At 34.0% G+C, this 23,252-nt stretch overlaps 1 protein-coding gene across 2 annotated transcripts in view; it reads left to right on the forward strand.

Moving 5' to 3' along the window:
- The window catches only part of COP1 (COP1 E3 ubiquitin ligase), a 245,375-nt gene that overhangs the window by 116,127 nt on the left and 105,996 nt on the right, over positions 1–23,252 (forward strand). For both annotated transcript variants that reach the window (XM_082703978.1, XM_082703979.1), the window contains exons 12-14: positions 17,843–17,986; positions 20,092–20,200; positions 20,637–20,718. In XM_082703978.1, coding sequence (XP_082560104.1) covers positions 17,843–17,986; positions 20,092–20,200; positions 20,637–20,718 — 335 coding nt within the window. The remainder of the gene's footprint in view (positions 1–17,842; positions 17,987–20,091; positions 20,201–20,636; positions 20,719–23,252) is intronic.

A 23,252-nucleotide genomic window follows, 5' to 3' on the forward strand; every position in this document is an offset into this window, starting at 1 on the left:
ACTTAGAAATAACTGTGATATCAGTATACATAAAACTTAATCTGGTAAAGGTGTTTTATAATATAAACACTTGGGCAGATACCATCATTTGGCCCAGATGTGGTAATTTCCTTGTATACTGCCTCCATTGGACATTTTCATACCTTTAAAACTTTTTGGGTAAGGTATGATGTTACTGTGAGAGCTGTTGTCCACATGTATATCATTTCCGTTTTTACTCCTTTGAGTTAATTTCTCTAGCTATCTTCACAGCAGAGTATTTCATATTATGGTAGCACTTCACCTGTATAGAATTTAGCCTGGCAATCCCATCTAACTAAAACACAATCAGTAATCAAGGTTTAAATGAAACATAAAAAGGCTTTAGAACAAAATAAATGCCACTAAATTAATGGCTAAAGCTCAAATATTAGCAAATAGCCATTTTCTTGAATTATTTCAGGCCTAGTGATTTGTATATAGTTCTTGTAATCTTAGTTTTATCTGGTTTGTGTCTCTTCAAAGTGTAAAAGAAGAGAGATTGCAATAGATGGGTTGAAGAAGTGGGAGCTGCTTTCTGACAAAGGGGAAGAAATGATGAAGCTGCAAATTGGAGCTAAAAAGTAAAGCAGTTTGGATCCATTTAACAATGAGTTCAAGTGGTGTGGCATATCTTAATAGACCCTGAGATCACTGAGATGTAATGGAGTGTGATAACTAATGTTGGCAGGGGTATTCACATTACTTTGCTCAGTATGTTCTCACGAAGGTACTAAAGAATGTATTACATTTGACAGATTATATTCATAGGGAATCAAAAGTTGGTTCTGAAATTCACTTAACTAATATTTATTACCACTCACTGTGTCGTAGAGTAGTAGACAAGTATGTGCGTAAAATGCTATTGTATCTATATTCTTTTTTTTGTATCTGTTATTCTTTAGAAATATTAAATATTCTAAATATTAATATTAAATATTAAATATTAAAATATTCTTTAAATATGTTACTATCACCATTGGTATAAATATAATGTGAAAAATATTCATATTTCTTTATAATTACTTTGAAGTTTTTTGGTACTTACGCATTTCAAACTTTGCATTGGTTTAATTTATATTAAAAGAAACATTGTAAATCAGAAAAATACTGGCTTTTTGTCTAGTACAGGAATCGGCAAACTCTGGTCCACTGGAGTCATATTTGGCGTATCACTTAATTTTGAGTGACCCATGAGCTAAGAATGGTTTTTATCTTTTTAACTGGTTGAAAAAAATCAAAAGAAAAATAGTAACAAGTGTGACATGACTTAAAATATTGACACATGAAAATTCTGTGAAATTCAAATTCCAGTTTTCATAAATTAAGTTTTATTGGAATACAGTCATACTTATTCCTGATATTGTTTGTGGCTGATTTTATGCTACAGCAGCAGAGTCCAGTAGTTTTGAGAGAACTACACGGTTCCTCAGAACAAATTTGCTGACTCTTGACCTAGTAGATTTGTTTAGGCTCTAAGGATATATACTGTTATACTTGATTAAAGTTCTGTCATGTTTTTGGATATCAGTATATCTTATGAAAGAAAATGGCTTGTGTCAGATTTTCTGATCTTCTTGTGATGATTGGCTGACTGTTTTATATGCTTCATCATTTCTTAATACAAATAACCTATCACCAGCCTGTCTTACGGTAAGCACTTCATCATTGGTTGAATGATAGGTACAGATTTGTAGTCCTTACCTAATAACAAATTCTGGTTCATTCAGCAGAAAGTTTCTTATTTGTGTTTTTTAAAAAATTATTTATTGAGTAAAGCTGAAAAATGCCTTGAAATACAACAAAAGCTTGTACTGTGATTAGGAGATTTAGCTGTATCATACTAATCTTGAAATAGAGATGCTTTTCTATCACCAATGAGTTTTTTAAATTGTTTCTGTTCTCTCTCCTTTTCCCTTTTTCCTCACCACATTAATATGTAGTTTTGCTACGTATCAAAATTATAAAATTAAAGCATTAAAATTATAAAACTGGTTTTTGATCTATGCTTGAGAGAGATTAATTTGTGGTGATATTATTTACAAATTTAAGTTTAAATGTATAATTGCAAGTTGTATAGTTTTTAAAACCACCTATATTGAGGTATAATATACATACAATGAATGTATAAAGTTTTAAGTTTTGAAATTGTATAAGCCACATATAGAAATACAGAAAATTTCCAAAAATTTTAATTCCTGCTACTTTTCAGTTAATTCCATCTCTTCCTTCAAATTCCTGTCCAGGCCACTAATTAATCACTTTGCCATTAACCGGTAGAATAGTCATTCTGGAATTTTAAAAAATGGAGCCATAGAATATGTACTCTTTTGTGTCTAGCTTCTTTAGCTCAGCATATTTTTGAAATTCATTCATGTTGTTGCCTCTATCAATAGATACAGTTAATTATCAGTTAAAAGTTAATTATTTAGTAATATTCCATTTTATGAATATTCCACAATTTGTTTACCCATTCATGTGTTGATGGGCATTTAATTTGTTTCCAGTTTTTGATTATTATGGATGAAGATACCATGAATATTTACACACAAGTCATTTTGGATATTCATATTCATATTTATTTCTCTTGGGTAAATACTTGGGATTCAAATTTCTGGGTTGTCATTGTGATCAACCAGAAGCTGAAGGGTGATGAGGTTGCCCAGCTCAAGAAAAGTGCAGATATCTTGTGGGACATCCAGAAAGACCTAAAAGATCTGTGACTCCTGGCTTCTAGGCTGTAGAAATTTAAAACTACAATGTGACTAACTGTGAGCCTTTAGTTTTTTATCCATATACATGGGTCACAGTTCGCTTTTATCTTCCTAAATATGTGAATCTGGGCTACCAGAGTCAAACCCCATGCTTGTTTTAATGCTTGCGATATGAGCCCTTGAACAAATAAAATTAATTGTTGTAGTGTGAGGGGGAAAAAAAAGAAATTTCTGGGTTGTATGCTTAGCTTAGTTTGTACTTAACATTTCAAGAAACTGCTAAACTGTTTTTAAAGTGATTGGGTTATTTTAAAATTCAGCCATGTAAGAGAGTTCCAGTTGTCCCAAATTCTTAGTAACTCTTGCCATTATCAGTATTTTCATTAGTGGATTTGTAGTTAATATTTTCTTTCTGTTTTACTTTGCATTTCTTTTATAACTAATGGTGTTTAATGTGCTTATTGGCCATATGTGGTTTTTTTTGTGAAGCATCTATTCAAATCTTTTGCTTGTTATTAAAAAATCAGGTTTTACTATCATTGAATAATGAGAATTTTTATGTATTCTGGATACAAGTTCTTTGTCAGGTAGTATTTTCTATGGTAGTATTTTCTCCCAGTTTGTGGCTTACTCTTTTTGTTAATAGTGTCTTTTAAATGATGTAAGTATTTAATTTTGATGAATTTCAATTCATTAATTTTTTTTAATGATTTAAACTCTTCTAGAAATGTTTGCCTGCTCCAAATTGTGAAAAATTTTTTCTTTTCTTTCTTTCTTTTTTTTAATTTTTATTTATTTATTTATTTATTTATTTATTTTTTAAGGATTTTATTTATTTATTTGAGAGAGAGAAATCACAAGTACACTGAGAGGCAGGCAGAGTGAGTGAGAAGGAAGCAGGCTCCCTGCTGAGCAGAGAGCCCGATGCGGGGTCGATCCCAGGACCCCGAGATCATGACCTGAGCCGAAGGCAGCGGCCCAACCCATTGAGCCACCGAGGCGCCCCAGCTTTCTTTCTTTCTTTCTTTCTTTTTTTTTTTTAAAGATTTTATTTATTTATTTGACAGAGAGAGAGAGAGAGATCACAAATAGGCAGAGAGGCAGGCAGAGAGAGGGGGGAAGCAGGCTTCCTGTTCTGCAGAGAGCCCAATGCAGGACTTGATCCCTGGGATTAAGACCTGAGCTGAAGGCAGAGGCTTAAAACCACTGAGCTACCCAGACACCCTCTTTTCTCTTTTCTTATATAGTTTTAATAGTTTTAGCTTATACATTTAAGTCTATAATTTAAGTTAATATTTGTTTATATTATAAAGTAAAGATTGGTGTTATATACTTGTTTAAGTAGCATTTGTTTAATAAAAGGTAAACTTTTTCCATTGACATCTTGGTTTAAAATCAATTGAGCATTTATGTAAGAATCTATTTTTTTAACTGATTATATTTGGCAGAGAAGTTACTTTTTCAGGTGTACAGCATAATGATTCAATAAGTGTATACATTATGCTATGCTTATCACAAGTGTAGGTCCACGATCTGTCACCATGCAGCACTGTTGCAGCACTATTGACTATATTCCCTGTGCTGTACCATTTATCCCTGTAACTGGAAGTCTCTACCTCCCACTTCCCTTCCCCCCACCTCTTCCTCTCTAGCAAGAATCAGTTTTTGTTCTCTGTATTTTATGAATCTCTTTCAGCTTTTGCTTGTTTGTTTGTTTGTTTGTTTATTTTTAAGATTCCACATAGAAGTGAAATCACATGGTATTTTTCTCTGTTGAGTTTACTTCACTTAACATAGTTCTGTCTAGGACTACGCTTGTTGTTCTAAATGGGAAGATCTCATCCTTTTTTATGGTTGGGAAATATTCCGTTTGTGAGGAAGGGGGCACACCACATTTAGGTTGCTTCCATATCTTGGCTATTATAAATAATGCTGCAGTTAACGTAGGGGTGTGTATATTTTTTCTAATTAGTGTTTTTGTTTGCTTTGGGTAAACACCCAGTAGGGGAATTACAATGAATCTACTTCTTGACTCTTTTTTTCTGTTCTGTTGCTCTGTATGTCTTCTGTGAGGCCAGTACCACACTCTCATTATTATTATAGTTTTATATCAAGCCTTGGAAGCAGGTAATGTAAGTTCCCCAACTTTATTATTCTTTTGTAAAGTTGTGTTGGCAATTCGAAGTCCTTTGCATTTTTGTAAAAAATTTTGAGCAAGAGCTCTTTATTTTCTGCTGTGATGGTTTGAAAGGATTTTTCTAGTAAGTCACATTTTCTATTAAATATTTTTCTTCAGTGGTTTTGTCTACTTGTTCCTATGGGAAATATGAAATAGATTTCTGATTTGTTAAGTGTATCTTAACAGTGACATTTTGGGGACATACTTTTATGTAGTCATGATAAAATTTCTTTTAGACTATATGTTTTCATTCCAGATTAGTCCTCTGCAGCATGGAATAGTTTTTTTTTTTATATCATACCTCTGTTGTTTTCTGATGAAGCAGGGCCACAGTGACATTAATGATTCAATATTGTAATCTTATTGGCTGCTTTGTAAATACTGCTAGAGGATACAGAATTGAAAAATTAGATGAATTTTCTCCTTAAATTTCAAAAAAAATTAGAATTTTTGCTTGCATACAGATTTCTTCACTTTTATAGAAACTCATTCAGAGAGGACAAAATGTCATCATAGTTTGGGGACAAAATATATTTTGTCTTTCAACTCTTGTTTTTTTCTTTAGTAGTTGTTTTTATTCAATCTTTTGTTAATCTTTTACTTCTTCAGAAGTTACCTTCAGTCTGTCAAATGTCTCTAGTAAAAACCATTTATCATAGGATACAGTTACATTGTGCATAGAAAAGGTGTTTTAAGACAAAGAATCTACAACTAATAGAACTACGACGAATAGAACTAAGTATAAATTATAACTTGCTATAGACTTAAATGAGAAAAATGTGACAGTCAGTATGTTGCTATTAAAGGTATTTAAGATGCATCTTTAATTTGACATTTACAAAAGTGTTTGAGTGTACTTCGTCAGATAATATATTTGTTCTAGCTATTCAGTGATAGCCAGAGGGGATGGAAAAATAAAATCTTTTTCAACACAGGAGTCAATAAATTAGACCTATGAAGGGGCACCTGGGTGGCTCAGTTAGTTAAGCAGTTCAGGTCTTGATCTCAGAGTTGTGAGTTCAAGTCCTGTATTGGACTCTGTGCTGGCCATGGAGCCTACTTTAAAAAAAAAACAAAAAAACCTGTGAGTCAGTTCTGAGCCATTGCTTAATTTTTTGTATAGCCTGTAAGCTAAGAATAGTTTTTATGTTTTTGAGGTATCAAAAGAAAAATAATAATTTTTGTGGCATGTATAAATTATATGAAAATTCAGATAAAGTTTATTGACACTTTGTCACTTCTGAAATAAAATTAATAGATATTACAGAAAATAGATATTTTTTCTATATACATAAAAACATAATGCCCTAACTCTAAAATAAAGGAGAAATAAAAGAATAATTTAAAATAAAATATACATCTTAATATGTAAATTCTTAGATTGACTGCATTAGACAACATAATGAATAGTCAAATACTTCAACCTGCTTATAATGAATAATTTTGGAACATTTGGTGAATATTAGAAATGCAAGACTAGTTTGTCTTTAATGTATAGTGGAATTCATTTCCATGCTTAGATAATTATTTATAGGTTTCTCACTTGCAAAAGGATGAGAGGTATAAATATCTTTGAAGATATAAAATAAATTATAAGATAATCAGTATAATTAGTAGGACTGGAAGAGGAGGGCAAAAATAACTCTGGCCATTGCTCAGAGTAGAGACTTGATAGATATATTGAATCCTTTCTTTCTTTCTATAGCAGTTTTTAAAGTCATAAAAATAGACACTGGACAGAAATACTAGAATTCCCATTTATGAGAAAAACAAATTAGAAAGAAATCAGATGGTCAAAGATTTTTTAATTAAAAATTCATTTAAAACAGTATGTATCACAAAATAAAATAACATCTAAAAGCCAACAAGTATAATTGATAAATGTAAATAGGGTAAGCTTCCCATGGAAAGGGAAGAATCTTCACATTAGATCACAGTGTAAATTTCCTAAGTCTTAGATGTGAATGTTGTAAATAAGGTTTAATTCAGACTAGAAATCATTAAACCTCAGTCTATAGCTTTGTCTCTCTCAGTGTCTCTGTCACACGTACACATACAGCTTTCTAATGATTCAGCCCATGATGAAGTTTAAGTAGTTATAATTATCTGTATAGATTGGAAAAACCCTGTGCTAACTCCAAGACAAAAAAAATACATTAGTTGTGTGAGACTTTAAATGACATTAGATCTTAGTCCATGACAGATTAAATGCAAAAATTACAGTGATTATAGCAGCACTAAATAACGTAATGGTCAACTTAGAGCACATGTACAAACACGCTAAAGAATATGACCTCTTCAAAAGTGTCCATTGAGTATCAGAAAATGTACAGAATCTGAATCATAAAAAAATTTAAAATTACAGAAAATTAAAGCATTCTCTGATAACAAGGCAGTAAGAGCAGATATTTATATCGAAATGACAGATGCTGGCGAGGATGTGGAGAAAGGGGAACCCTCCTACACTGTTGGTGGGAATGCAAGCTGGTGCAACCACTCTGGAAAACAGCATGGAGGTTCCTCAAAATGTTGAAAATAAAACTGCCCTATGACCCAGCAATTGCACTACTGGGTATTTACCCTAAAGATACAAACGTAGTGATCCAAAGGGGCACGTGCACCCGAATGTTTATAGCAGCAATGTCCACAATAGCCAAGCTATGGAAAGAACCTAGATGTCCATCAACAGATGAGTGGATAAAGAAGATGTGGTATATATACACAATGGAATACTATGCAGCCATCAAAAGAAATGAAATCTTGCCATTTGCGACAAGATGGATCGAAGTAGAGCGTATCATGCTTAGCGAAATAAGTCAAGCAGAGAAAAACAACTATCATATGATCTCCCTGATATGAGGAAGTGGTAATGCAACATGGGGGCTTAAGTGGGTAGGAGAAGAATCAATGAAACAAGATGGGATTGGGAGGGAGACAAACCATAAGTGACTCTTAATCTCACAAAACAAACTGAGGGTTGCTGGGGGGAGGGAGGTTGGGAGAAGGGTGGTGGGGCTATGGACATTGGGGAGGGTATGTGCTTTGGTGAGTGCTGTGAAGTGTGTAAACCTGGCGATTCACAGACCTGTACCCCTGGGGATAAAAATATATGTTTATAAAATATAAAAAATTAAAAAAAAAGAAAAAAAGAAAACGGGAAAAATCTACCATATGGAAATTTTTAAAATTTATTTTTATTATTTATTTATTTATTAAACATTTTCAAAAGATTTTATTTATTTGTCAAAGAAAGACAGGGAGAGAGAGAACACAAGCAGGGGGAGTGGGAGAGGAAGAAGCAGGCTCCCTGCTGAGTAGGAAACCCATGTGGGACTGGATCCCAGGACCCTGGGATCATGACCCAAGCGGAACGTGGACGCTTAACGACTGAGCCACCCAGGTGCCCACCACATGGAAATTTAAAAGCTAATTTGGTAACTCTAAGGTTAAAGTGGAAATGAAGCCACTTTCATGAAGCTTACATATATTAGAACCTATAGGACACAGCTAAAAGTTCTCAAAATAAAATTACTTGTTTTAGGGCGATTGGGTGGGTCAGTTGGTTAAGTATCACTTCATAATACTGGAGTCCGCGGGGAGTCTGCTTTTCCCTCTCACCCTCCCGTTTCTTGTTCTTTCTCTCCCTCTCTCTCAAAGAAATAAAATCCTTTAAAAAATAGCTTCTTTTAAATAGTTAAGTGTTGAGGAAGATATGAAAATAACTTATGCAACCAACTGAGTAAGTTAGAAAAAGAAGAAAACAAACCTAAATAAAGTAGAAGAAAATAAGGTATAAATGTGAAAAAAGAATTAATTATTAAAAACAGTTACTTGTTAATGAGCTTCTTAAAACAAGAGATGCAAATTGTTAGTGAGCCCATTGAAGTACAACTAGGAAAAACTGCAGGTTTGTAGAATAAGAAAGGAAAGTGAGGAAATAATTACACAAAAGTAGGAGTAAACTGCTCTGCTCATATTTATCACATTTAGGATGCAAGAGAGAATATTTTCTAGGAAATGTTAATGATTTGATCTGATTCTAGAAGAGACCAAAAAAACTACTCAGGACAATTACAATGGGAAAAGTAAGGAAAGTTGTCTAACAGAAAAAACAGAATAATAAACCTAACTGGAAATGTGGGGGATCTAAAAGAGCTTTAAAATACTGAAGAAACAAACAAAATTTGAATAAAGACCTAACATAAGCCTAGAGGGAAAGATTAAGCATTGCAAGCTTTCGCTTTTTCCTTAAGTAATGTATAAATTTGACATGATTGCAAAGAAAATACTACCAAGATACATTTTGTTTGTTTTTGCAAACAAGTTGATGCTAAGCTGAAGAATAGTTGCAAAATATGTAGGGAAATGCTGAAGAAAAAGATTAATGAAAGAGTACTCATTCCTACAAGATGTCACAACATGTTATGATGAATCAGTAATTAAAACTTTGGTACAAATAAAGAACAGATAATGTCTACAATAATTTCAGATTCTTGTAAGAAGTTAGTATATATCCTATACACTGCATTTCTAATAAGTGAAAAAATTATTCAGTAAATTGGGCAACTAAGTAATGGTCTGGAAAAAGAAATTGGTATCTCTGCTGTCATATTTAATTTTATTATTATTTTTAAGCTATTTTATTTATTTGACAGAGAGTGCACACACAAGCAGGTGGAGGGGAAGAGGGAGAGGGAGACGCACTGCCCACTGAGCAGGGAGCCTGACATGAGGCCCTATCCCAAGACCCCAAGATCATGACCCAAGCTGAGGGCAGATGCTTAACCGATTGAGCCACCTAGTTGCCCCTCTGCTGTCATATTTTTTTTAAATAATTTTTTAAATTTTTAAATAAACATATAATGTATTATTAGCCCAAGGGGTACAGGTCTGTGAATCGCCAGGTTTATACACTTCATCTGCTGTCATATTTTAAAATAAATTCCAGATGGAATGACTAGTGAATTAAAAAAAAATGAAACTTGATAACTATTAGAAGAAAATACAGGATATAAGTTTAAAAAGTCTTATAGAGAAAAGTAAAGCAGAGGGAGATAATGCAGTGAGGTAGCCGGTAGAGTGGAGAGCTGCAGTTTGAAATCGAGTAGACAAGTGGTCTTAGTGAGAGCTGTCGTTTGAGTTGGTACCTGAAGGCAGTGAGGGAATATGCCTGCGTGTTTGGGAGAAGAGCAGTTGCAGGTTGGGGACTATCAGTTGCATTGTCCCCTGAGGTAGGAATAGGTTTGAAATTTCCTAGGTTTGCCACGATGCCAGGGTTAATTGGAGGAAGGGGGAGCAGGGGTGGGATGGGGAAGAGTCAAATCCTGCATATTTTGTAATTACTCTGCTTTTTTATGAGGTTGAGTAGGAAGCCTTTAAGAAATTTTGGACCAAAATAGTGATGATTTGGCTTGTTAAAAAATGGATTTTAAGGGTCAAGTATGGAAGCGGGTTATTAGTATTGAACCTAGTAGCTTGAATGAGGGGGTGGCAGTGAGCTGTTGAGAAGTGGTTAGATTCTGTTACATTTTGAAGGTTGAGCTGAAAGAGTTGCTGTTAAAGTTAATTGAAAGGGATGGGGTTAGTTAATTAAATAAGGAAGATGCTTGGGGAATTCAGAAACTCAATTTAGGACAGATTAAAATACTGTTAGATTAAAATTGAAGCTGTCAAGTAGGTATGAACCAGTAAGAGAGAGGTCTGGTATGTGAAATAAACATTTGATAGTCCTGAATGTGTAGGTTTAAAGTCACAAGACTAAATGAGAGCCCCAAAGAAGTACAGGAAGATAAAATACTGAAGCTTGAGGATACTTGTACTGGGGGATACTTGCATGTGGAAGTGGAGGCAGGAGAAGGAAGTATTCTTCCTTCTCAGTCTATACTGTGATGGAGCTGCTAGTGAGGTACGGGAAGAATCATCTCTCTTGAGGAGGGAACTGTCCTCTAAGTCAGCTACTGCTGATACTCAAGTAAGATAAGAATTCAGAGTTGAGTATTAGATTTAGCAACCTGAAGGTCAGTGTTGACCTTGATAGAGCATTTCTAGGGTTGAAGATGAAAGCTTGGTTCCATTGGGTTAAAGCAAATGGGAAGAGAAGAATTGGATCCAGTGAGTATGGATAACTCTTTTGCAACAATTCTGCTATCAGAAAAGAAAGAAATAGGGTGGTAGCTAAAATGGAATGAAGATTTTAAGACATGTTTTGTTTTGTGTTTTACTTGAAGAAAACATATTGAAAGGATTATGGGAAAGATATAGGAGAGCAGAAAAATTAATGATAGAAGAGAGAGAAGGAGAATTGAAGCAATCCTGGATTAGGCAAGCAAAAATGAGATATAATGCACGAGTAGATGCATTAGTCAGGTATAGGAGATTTGATCCTTCCTCAGAGTGACAAGAGAGGTGGCAGCATATATCCAGAATATATATTCTGGTAAATGGAGAGTGTGGTGGTGGGAGCCTTTGTAAATTATCTTCTTATTCTTTTTATATTTTTGCCAAACCAGAGAACAAAATGATCTACTGATAATGAGGAAGGAGATATGGGAAGTTTGAGAAGAATGAAGAAATTGCGTACCTGTCTTTACCCAAGTAGAAGAGTCTGTGTACAAGGGAAACTTACCATGAAGCTAGGCAATGTTAAGGCCCCACTTGAAGATAGTGATGTTGAATTTAAAGTTAAATGTATTAAGATGCATGTGATTTTTGACCAAGCACTTCATATTCTGGGTGTATTTAATGATACTCTTGCATATGTGAAAGGAAGACACACACAGAGGATATTTTATTGCAGTATTGTTTAACAGTGAAAGATGAGAAAGTAAATGTTCTCATTAGTAAGCTGATTAAATTTTAACCCACTGAGCCACCCAGGTGTCCCGAGCTGATTAAATTTTAGATTTATGATACATCCATATGTTTGAATTCTCTACAGCCATTGGTAAAAAATCAGGTAGCCCTAATATATACTAAGATGAAATGATGGTCAAGATGCTGTGGAGGGGGCAAGGTCTAAATCAGCCTGTATGATTTCATCCCATGTGTTTAATTAAATAAGAGAATATGAATACGTAGATGCTTGTTTGTGCACAGGGTAATGCTAGTAGGGTGCATGAGCTGAAATTACTGGTTGCCTCCAGGGAAGGCGATTAGGTGCTTAGTTGGTTAGATTGGAAGGAAGGTCTTGCTTTTTTCTGTGTAATTTTTGAACCATTGTCTATATACATATATTTTTTAGAAGAAGTTTGAAGAGAAGATTCAGGGCATGTTGTGCTGGATCTTCAGTAATAGTTGGAGTATGAATTTTACATCATGGTAAATGAGCAGAATTATGTGAAGGAGCTATTTTTTTTGAAAATTTACCTTTTTATCAGTCCTTCAAATAGATTAGAAAAGAGGAAAGTCAAGAGTAGCAGACTTGGTAAAGACGCTGTTGCAATAGTCCAGGTTAGTGTTAATGCATCCCTAATTCATATTTCTGTGAATTTCTCAAATGTTGTGTTCTGATATTTTAACATCTTATTTTTCTATCCTTCAGCTAGGTCAGTGTTTGGCAGATAACAGGCATATTGGATATTTGATGACTAAGAATATTCATGCACCATCCACTTTCTTCCAGTAGGCCTCAGTAATCAGTGACTCTTGAATTTCTGTAGCATCTTCTGTTCCTATCATTTGGCATTTGCTTATTACTGTATTATCATCTCTCCCAGTTATTATAAACCCTGTGAGGCTATCTTACTCTTTTTATCTGCCTATATTTAACTTGTTGTACAGGATGAATTATTATTTTATTACTATCATGTATATAATAAAGTATGTGTAATTATTCTATGTTATTACTGTTGTTTACTCTGCCTTTATAGTCTTTGAAGACCAGTTCTTTTATTCTCATTAAAATGGGAGTTTTGGGGGCACCTGGGTGGCTCAGTGGGATAAAGCCTCTACCTTCAGCTCAGGTCATGATCCCAGGGTCCTGGGATTGAGCCCCTCATCGGGCTCTCTGCTCAGTGGGGAGCCTGTTTCCCCTTCTCTCTCTCTCTCTGCCTGCCTCTCTGCCTACTTGTGATCTCTGTCTGTTGAATAAATAAATAAAATCTTTAAAAAATAATAATAAAATGGGAGTTTTTTTTTTTTTTTAAAGACTGATTTATTTGAGGGGGGAGGGGCAAAAGAGAGGGAGAGAATCTTTGACGGGAGTAGACTGCTTGCTGAGAACAGAGCCTAACATTGGGCTCAATCTCAGGATCCTGAGATCATGATCTGAGCTGAAATCAAGAGTCAGACGCCTCAATGACTGAGTCCACCAGGTGCCCCCAAATGGGAGTTTTGCATAGTGATTGAGAGCATAGACTCTGGAACCAGATTGCTTGAATTTGAATTATCTAGTGAAGTTGGGACAAATTACTTAACATCAATATAATTTACCTTCCTTATCTATCAATGGAAATTTGAAGAGTAAATATATTTTATGTGAGTGCTTAATACAGTGCTTTATACATAGTGAGTATTATGTATGTTATGGAAGGCTTAGCTATTATTATTGTTTTTGGAGAAAGTCAGTTGAATAACATCAATTCTTATTTACTTTACCTGTGTTTGATCTGCCTATTCCTTTTTATTAAAATGGCCAATTTCTTTGTTTCCTTGAAATTATAGCAGCCTCTGTCTCTTGAGGTACACTGTCTTGGTGATGAATTAGACCACTAAATTCCACTTACATTTTCTTTTGATAAGTAGGATTCTGGTGTTCAGGGATATTAATCCACTTTGTTAATACTAGTTTTATAATTGCAAAATCAGTATGACACAGTGCGAGCACGGATTCTCTTGTTGGGTTATTGCCATCTTTGCATTGCCTCGTGCCACACTGTATTAGAGGGATGAGTTAATCACCGTTCCTATATGGTCTGTTCCCTTGATGCTTGATAACTTGGCTGATGGCCTTTTTGACAAAGACTGTAGCCAGTTTCCTACAGCTGAGTAACCTTTTACAACTGTTTAAATAAATCACTTTTTAAAAACAGTTAAAACATTCCAACTGTGAAAGAAAAATGCTTTTTGTTTCCAAGTATAAAATAAGTCCCCCTTAGTATTATTTTTTGAAGCAAATGTTTGTGTATTTTGAAATTTAAAAAAATTCTATGAAATGGAATTTATCATTGCACTGAACTTTCATAAACTACTTGCTTTAAGAATTGGGTGGCTCAGCTCAGGTCATGATCTTAGGGTTCTGGGATATCGAGCCCTGCATCGGGCTCTCTGCTCAGAGGGGAGCCTGCTTCCCCCTCTCTCTCTGCCTGCCTCTCTGCCTACTAGTGATTTCTCTTTCTGTGTCAAATAAATAAATAAAATCTTTTTTTAAAAAAAAGAAAGAATTAGGGCACCTCGGTGGCTCAGTTGGTTAAGCAACTGCCTTCGGCTCAGGGGATGATCCCAGAGTCCTGGGATTGAGTCGCACATCGGGCCCTCTGCTCAGCAGGGGAGTCAGCTTCTCCCTCTGCCCCTCACCCCTCTCGTGTTCTCTCTCTCAAATAAATAAAGTCTTTAAAAAAAAAATTTACTGCTGGCACCTGCGTGGCTCAGGCAGTTAAGTGTCTTCCTTCGGCTCAGGTTGTGATCCTGGGGTTCTGGGATTGAGTCCGACATTGGGCTCCCTGCTTGGCAGGGGGTCTGCTTCTCCCTTCACCCCTCCCCTGTTCCTGATTGCTTTCTCTCTCTCATGCTCCCTCTCAAATAAACAAATAAAATTGAAAAAACAAATAAAATTGAAAAACTAGTGACAGTGGATAGCAGAAATGAATTTTGTGAAAAAGCAGAACTTATTACAAATTTTTTTAAATGTAATTGCACAAGCAAGTATGTTTCAATCTGTTTATTTTTTATTTTGATTTTGTTTCAGCTTAACTAGATATTGTTGAATTATTTTTGTGTTACCAGATTTCATAATTATAGTAGCTAAAATATTGTATTTTGAAATAAGAGGCCATCCGTTTTGGAATAGCTCTGAAAAGCTCTCTGTACCTAAAAACTACACTCTTCATTTGAGTTGTACCACTATTCATTTGAATTGTTCCTTGATAGCTCTTTAAAATCTAGTTATGTTTATGTTTATGATCAGTTATGATTAAATGCATCAAAAGATTGGGAGTAATTGACTCGGTGTTTGGAAGTACTTAAATGTCTTACTGATGTGTGGAAGTACTTGGATTATTATTATTATTTTTTAAGGCAGCTGTTTATTTCCCTTTTTCAAAAATTTATGAGAAATATTACTCTTTACACTTTTTGATCAGTATTTTTATTAGAATTTTGTTGTTTTTAAATTATAAAAAAGTACATGTCCCAGAGTATTAAAAAAGGATACTGTATTGATACTCCCAACATTTAAGAAGAAAACATAACCAGAATGTAAGAAAATAATAATGAAGTTTAAAAAAAGTTAATTTTTAAAACAAGATTTATTTATTGATTTATTTTTAGAGAGAGAGAGAGAGAGAATGAATGGGGGGGAGAGGGGGAGAGAGAATCTCAAGCAGACTCCCCACTGAGCATGGAGCCTGATGCAGGGCTGGGTCTTATGACCTTGAGATCATGACTAGGAGTCAGACACTTAACCAACTGCACCACCCAGGTGCCCCTAAAAGGTTAGTTTTTAGTATGAGCTAAGAATGAGCTAATGCAGCTAAATGATAACCTTTGTTGAAAAAAGAAAGCTATCTTGAGTAACAGGGTAGCAACAAAGAAGTAAACTTAGTGATTTATCTACATTATCAAATCAATTTTTTTGACAACGTTCTTTTTTTTTTTTTTTAAAAGATTTTATTTATTTACTTGACAGAGAGAGAGATCATAAGTAGGCAGAGAGGCAGGCACAGAGAGAGGGGGAAGCAGGCTCCTTGCTGAGCAGAGAGCCTGATGTGGGCCTCGATCCCAGGACTCTGGATCATGTCCTGAGCTGAAGGCAGCGGCCTAACTCACTGAGCCACCCAGGCGCCACCTGACAGCATTTTTATTTATATGGGAATTTTCTCCCTGCATTGTCTTGGGCTGTTAGTTTAATAAGCTAGTGTTTAAACTTTTTTCTTAAAACCTGATAGGGTGGAAATGGCCTATTAACTTGTACAGGACTAGAATGCTGTCAGTTTATTAGCCATGTATGTTTGTAGGTGGAATAAAAGTATTTAGGGATAATTTAACTAGTTCTTCCTTGAAGTCTGAGCCATGCCCAAACCTCGTAAGGGTAGGATTTCAGTTCTGATAACTGTTCTTTGTCAGACACAGTAATATTTCTCCCTCAGTGGCATTAGGCGATGGGTATAAATTGAATCGGGATAGATGAATGGTTGCCATGAATATAATTATGCTGCATTTGAATCCAAAGAGCAGATAACAGCTGAGTCAGCAGTTCAGTTGCAGTTGTAGAAATAAATTCATTGCATTGCCACATAGTCCTATTTTATTGGAGGGAATATTTACTGATTTGTGCTGTCATCAATAACATTTAATGAAATTATTTTAAATGTTATAAAATTGAGGGAGGATTTAAAGCTGTAAGGAAAAGTGACCATCTCATTATGTTTCTGTGCAAAGTTTTCTTACTGTGTACCTATTTCTTTTACTTATCATCATTAGCTTAGCAAGCTTTTAACTAAATTATTAACTAATAATTAACTGTTCTGTAAAAGGATATCACAGGTAACCCCAAAAGTAAAGTATGCCATGTAGGTATTTATATGCATTTAATGAATGCTTGATATATGCAGAGTACCAACATGCCATCTTAGCCACTTACAAGCTGACTAACTTTAGGCAAATTGCTTCACCTCTAATACTTGATTTTCACATGTATAAAATATGGATAAAGACGATACTTATAGGGTTATTATGGGAATTAAGTGAGTTAATACATGCAGAGGTTATGCTTAGTGGTCAGCGAATGTAAGCTGTTCCTCTTGTGTAATTAATTATAGATCAGTGAAAATTCTTATGTATTCTCTAGCCTTATGGCTAAGCTTCTAGAAAAGATGCTTAGCTCATTGAGAACTAACATATGCGATGATTCATTTCACTCTTCCATTAGGTTACCTAAATTTCTTGCTGGTTATATAACAACTTTGTTGAGGTTCCAACTTAAGTTCTATAAAGGCAAATAAGGTCTGCTTTGCTTTGAAGTATCTTATTTGGAACTTACTTTGGAAGTCAGTAAGAGGGGTGAATTCCCTAAGTAACTCTAAAAAGAGGGAGATTTTTAGTTTTTCCCTTGTTTCTTGGCATAAGGAAACTGTATTAGGGGTTCATAAGTCAAATCATCTTTGTGAGGTTAGAAATGTGTTTAGGAAAACATAACGAAAAGTTATCTATTCTATTTTTATATGTATTTTATACCTTTGTCATCATCCTTTTATTGCATCAGTAATTCAGTTTGTGAACTAATTTATTTATTAAAATAACATTAAGTACTGTGAAATTCTGTCATCTTCACAAAATGGTAGAAGGAAGATAGAATTTATGAAAAGATTATTTGGTAATTCTCTTTTGACATAAATTTTAATATACCAAACCATTAAGTCATTCCTTGCTACTTTTATAATTTAACTTGTTAGCCTTTATAGTTGGTAAGTTGTAATATGGTTACTGAAGTTGAATTAAAAACATATCAAGTTTTAAGGAACAAAATAACTGTCTGTAAGCAGAATTCGGTATCTATTTGCGGTTCTCTACTGCTTGTAATTTGATATGTCTTGGTAATGACTTTATTTGGATATAGAGCCTAATACAATTTGAGGGCATTTCAAGTAGATCTCTTATTCTTGTAGACACAATGACTTTAGAAATAGAAAAAAAAAAACTCTGGAATGTTGTCACTGTAAATGTCACAGGGATAGGCAAATAGTCTTACTAACCAAATACTCACTTTTTTCCATAGTATTGAATTTGACCGGGATTGTGACTATTTTGCAATTGCTGGGGTTACAAAGAAAATTAAAGTCTATGAATATGGCACAGTCATTCAGGATGCGGTGGATATTCATTACCCTGAAAATGAAATGACCTGCAATTCCAAAATCAGGTACTTAGATTATTGTTATTATTATTATTATTATTATTATTATTATTTTACATAATGCAATGTGTGTATAACCTTTAATATCTGTGATTCATATGAGTTTGTTAATTTATCTTTCTTTGAGACTGTTTATTCACTCATGGTAAACACTAATTGTATACAAAGGATACTTTAGAATCTTACAGATATTGGTTGCTTTTTCCCTGTGGGGGTTACTAGTCATTGTTTTTCTATTTGACAAATGAAAGTCTTCTCTTTGTTCACTTAATCACTCAATCAAATAAAAATTTTTGTTGTAATTGACTTCCATGTGGTATTGAATAAAGAATTACTGTAGCTTATAAATAGTGTCTGAAAGTCAGGAATTTTCCCCCTAGCATGTGCATGTCTCCAAATTTTATAATAGTTTATAATTTAAGAATTCTTTTAAAATTATTTTTTATTTTTTAATAACATATAACGTATTATTAGCCCCAGGGGTACAGGTCTGTGAATCGCCACGTTTACATACTTCACGGCACTCACCATAGCACATACCTTTCTCAATGTCTGTAAAGAATTCTTTTTATAAGAACATTCTGCTGCTTTTCATTGAGGGCCTAATATTTAAGTTTTATATAGTAAGGGTTAAAATTCATAATGAGTGCTTTTCAAATCTGGAATACTGTTAAAAATGCAGAAACTAGAAATTAGATCAGATCTGTCTCCCCCAAATCTTAGGGACATCTTAGAATCTGCATTGTTAAAACAAGCTTCCTGAGCTGTTTTCATTGGCACTGGCTTAAAATGGAATACAAGGAAATCATCTAATAATAAATTTATTTAGAACTTTGAACATTTTCCATTTATCCTTATAATCTTTTTTATCTGAATGAATGACATACGTAGTCTGGTTCTAATGCAGTGTTTGGAATCTTGCCCTGTTAAAATCTGAGGCATCCAGGCACCCCCTTCATAGGACTGTACTTTAAATCAATCCATGCAATGCACTCAGCATAATACTTGGCCATTATCAAGAATCATAGTAAATGTTACTATAATGACAGTGTGGATTAGGGAATACACCTTTACTGTCTTGATACATGTAAAAATATGGCAATAGTTCATGGCATGTTGGAGTAAACGAAAGAAGCTTTTCAAGGCTGAAAGCTATGGGATTAAGAGTGACAGGACCAATGTCTAAGAATGCCTAAAGCTAATTTGAACCACACCAGTTGTGAAAGTGACCTAGATTACTGAGAACCACAGCTAGTAAGTGAAGATCTGGGGTTTGAGTTCAAGTTTATCTAACTCCAGAATTTAGTTCTTCTAACTATCCATCTAACTTCTCCTAGAAATCCAGTAAGTATATGTAAACATGCAAATGAACTCTTAACAGTCTCTGAAGTTTAACATAAATACAGCCAGTAGAGAGTAAAAGACTATTGTTTTCATGTGCTTTGAAGTCATCTAGGTTAATTGCTTTACTGAGTGGCTTTTATCCTTAATACACATTAGTTTTATACATGATTCCTGTATGTGTCTCACTGAAAGCATACATTTTTAGATGTTGGATTCTTAGTTTTGGAGTGCTTGAGAATAGCTGAAACCGTAAGATGTTAAAAGCTTAATTGTAAATGTTAAATTCAGTAATAAGCTCATATTAGTTGTGGTTTTTTTTTTTTTTTTTTGGATATAAATACAGAAACCCAATTCAAATTAGTTTATTAGCTTATATAATTCAGCTCAACTTGATCCAGGGGCTTACACAATTTGATCTCCCCTCTGTCATTGTGCTGTGGCATGCTTTGTGCTCTGTTGGCCTCTGTTTTCACTCACAGAAATGCTCTCCTCATGTATGAAAGATGGCCATTGGTGGCTTTAGGCTCATGTCCATCTTTTGGCTGGTGATCAGAGTGAATAGTGGTAAGGGTTGTTATTTGGTAGTTCAATCCAAAAACTTGGCAGTTATTTGATACATTTTGTCCCAGCTGTGTTGTGGGCTGATTAATGATATGAAATCATGTAGATGATTTGAAGTGTTCTAATCTTTCTGCACACTTCAAAATTCTTTGTATTCATTGTTACTTATTTCTACATAAAATAAGGCTTAACTGTATTTCTTTCAGCTGTATCAGTTGGAGTAGTTACCATAAGAATCTGTTAGCCAGCAGTGATTATGAAGGCACCGTCATCCTATGGGATGGATTTACAGGACAGAGGTCAAAGGTCTATCAGGTAAATTAGAGTACTAGTCGTTTGTTTTTAAGAATCACGTTTTTACTTCATAATTATAGTTACAGTTACAAGTTTATAATTACAAATGTTAAGCCACAATTTGGCATTTTTTTTATACCTATATAATAGCAAATAATGCCTTTCATTACAAGTTTAAAGCTTCTAGCATTTTTAATCCCTCTGTAATAGGAGATAATGCTTTTCTGAAGCATCACTGCAGACTTGTTTTGCATTTGTACAGTGTGTCAAATGGATTTCCAAAAGCAATAAAATATGTATATATAAAAAGTTTGGGAATATCTTCGCATCTCATTTGTTTTCATGGCCTATTCTCTCTCCCTCTCACCAGAGCCATAAATTAGTATCAGGCTTTTTCTTTATTTATTTTAAGATCTATATTTTGTCTAAGACTACTTTGTCTTTCTTCTATGTCTAGGAGCATGAGAAAAGATGTTGGAGTGTTGACTTTAATTTGATGGATCCTAAACTCTTAGCTTCTGGTTCTGATGATGCAAAAGGTACTATTTGAATCTCTTCTGCTTTTCCTCATGCCCTTACCCCCAACTTAATTCCTTTTATTAGCAGAGATGCAGATATTTATTAAAAATCATAGCAATCCTCTGTGATTATTATTCTAAAAATAATGTACGTACTACAATCTTTATATCTTTTTGAGTGAAAAAAATTAATATATATCTTTATTATAATAATATTTTCTGGATTCATGTCATATGGTGAGATATTGATAACCAATTTCTTTATATATAACATCAAATAAACTTTTTTTGCTGAAATATTTAGACCTATCTCTGTTTTAAATTATATTTAGTGTATACTAAAGTTTTTCAATGAAGTTTATCAATATTCAAGGGAAACTTCTACATTTGCCAATTTAATTGACCTCTTCTGTTTTTTCTTATATATCCCTGTTTACTATTCATGTTTTTCAGTTATCCTTATTGTTTTGTCCTAGTTCTTTCCACCATTAGATTTACAAAGCCCTGTTAACAGATTTCTCTTATTTTAAAGTAATGGCCTTAATTTTTTTGCCGTTCTTTTCTACCTGTACCCTCCAGACTAGTGATTTGTTAGGCAAAGATAGCTCTTGTGTTGAAAAGTCTATTTCATAATGATAGTGCATGCCCTATTCTGTAAGTGGAAAGTGAACATGACTGGACTTTCCCCCCCAAACATCAAAAAGTAGCAAGTTCTTTACCCAAAGTATTTTTAAATCGAAATACCTTTCTTCTTGATTGTTTTAACAAATTATTCTTAAATTCTAAATTATTTAGAGCAGCATATGAAAGTCGATATTTGTATGTAGGGATACAAAGTTTCACTAATGTGAAATGTTTTTTCTCATAGTATATGGGGATAGCTTTTATTGAGTTGAATACTTGTAATTTTGTACTGAAGATTAATATTTATTCAAAGGTGGTGACTGGTCAGAGTCTTCCTCTGGAAAATAGAAGCCATTCACAACAATTTAAGAAGAAAGAAGTATAAAGGGATTTTTCAAGTTATTTATTCATGTTAAATTGTATTAAAATGTACATAACATAAAATTAGCCATTTTAACCATTTTGAGTGTACTCTTCTGTGGCATTAAGTACATTCATACTGCTGTGCAGTTTTCACTACCATCAGTCCATAGAACTTTTTTCATATCACCAAACTGAAACTGTACCCATTAAATGTAACTCCCCATTTCCTCTTTGCCAGCCCTTTGCAGTCATGTTTCTACTTTCTGCCTCTATGAAATTGGTACTTAAAACTCTCTCATATGAGGGGAATCATATAGTGTCCATTTGCAGTTGCCTTATTTCATTTAGCATAAAGTCTTCAAGTTTCATCCATCTTACAGCATGCATCAGAATTTCTTTTACAAGGCTAAATTATAATCTCTTGTATGAATGCATTACATTTTGTTTATCTGTTCATTCATTGATGGATAGACATTTGGGTTATTTCTACCTGTTGGGCTCTTGTGTATAATGCTGCTATGAACATGAGTGACAAAATATTTTTTCATGTCTTGGTTTTAGTTCTGGGTATATACTCAGAAATGGAATTGCTGGATCATATGGTACTTACATGTTTACTTTTTTGAGGAACCATCATTCTCTTTTCCATAGTGGCTGTACCATTTTACATTTCCACCAGCAATGCCTAATTATTTCATTTTCTCCATACCTTCACCAACATGTTATTTCCTTCCTTCCTTCCTTCATTAATACTAATAACTTTAATAATGTAACGTGGTATCTTATTGTGGTTTTGCTTTGCATTTCCCTAAATGATAGTGATGTGCTAAGTATCTTTTTGTGTGTTTATTGGTCATTTGTATGTCTTCTTCAGAGAAATGTTAATTCAAGTCCTATGCCCATTTTTAAATTATCTTTTTGTTTGTTTGTTTGTTTGTTTTGCTGTTGAATTGTAAGAGTTCTCTGGATATTAATTCCCTTAATCAGATACCTGATTTATTGATAGTGTGTTTTTATGCACAAAATTTTTTCATATTGGTGAAGTCCCAATCGTCTCATTTTCTTTTGTTGCCTATGCCATCCTATCCAAGGAGTCATTCATTACACTAGGTTCAGTGTAATGAAGATTTTTGCCCTTTGTTTTCTTGTAAGAGGGTTATAGTTTTAGCTCTTACGTGTCTTTGATCCATTGTGAGTTAACTTTTGTATATGGTGTAAAGTTCTGACTTCATTCTCTCACATGTGAATATCCATTTTTCCTAGCACCACTTGTTAAAAAGATTGTCTTTTCCTTATTGAAAGATCTTGGCACCCTTGTCAAAAATCATTTGATTATGCCTTCAAGGCTTTACTTCTGGAGTCTTTGCTGTTGGTTGGTCTGTTTTTCCTTATGCCATGATTGCACTGTTTTATAGCTTTGTTTAGAAATCAGGAAGTGTGACTCCTCCATCTTTTTTCTTTTTTTCAAGATTGTTTTGGCTATGTAGGGTCTGCTAAGATCCCATATGAATTTTAGGTGGATTTTATTTTATTATTTCTTTTCTTCTGCTTACTTTGGATTTAATTTG

This window comes from Mustela nivalis (assembly GCF_964662115.1).
Source record: "Mustela nivalis genome assembly, chromosome: 16".
Lineage (NCBI taxonomy): Eukaryota > Metazoa > Chordata > Mammalia > Carnivora > Mustelidae > Mustela > Mustela nivalis.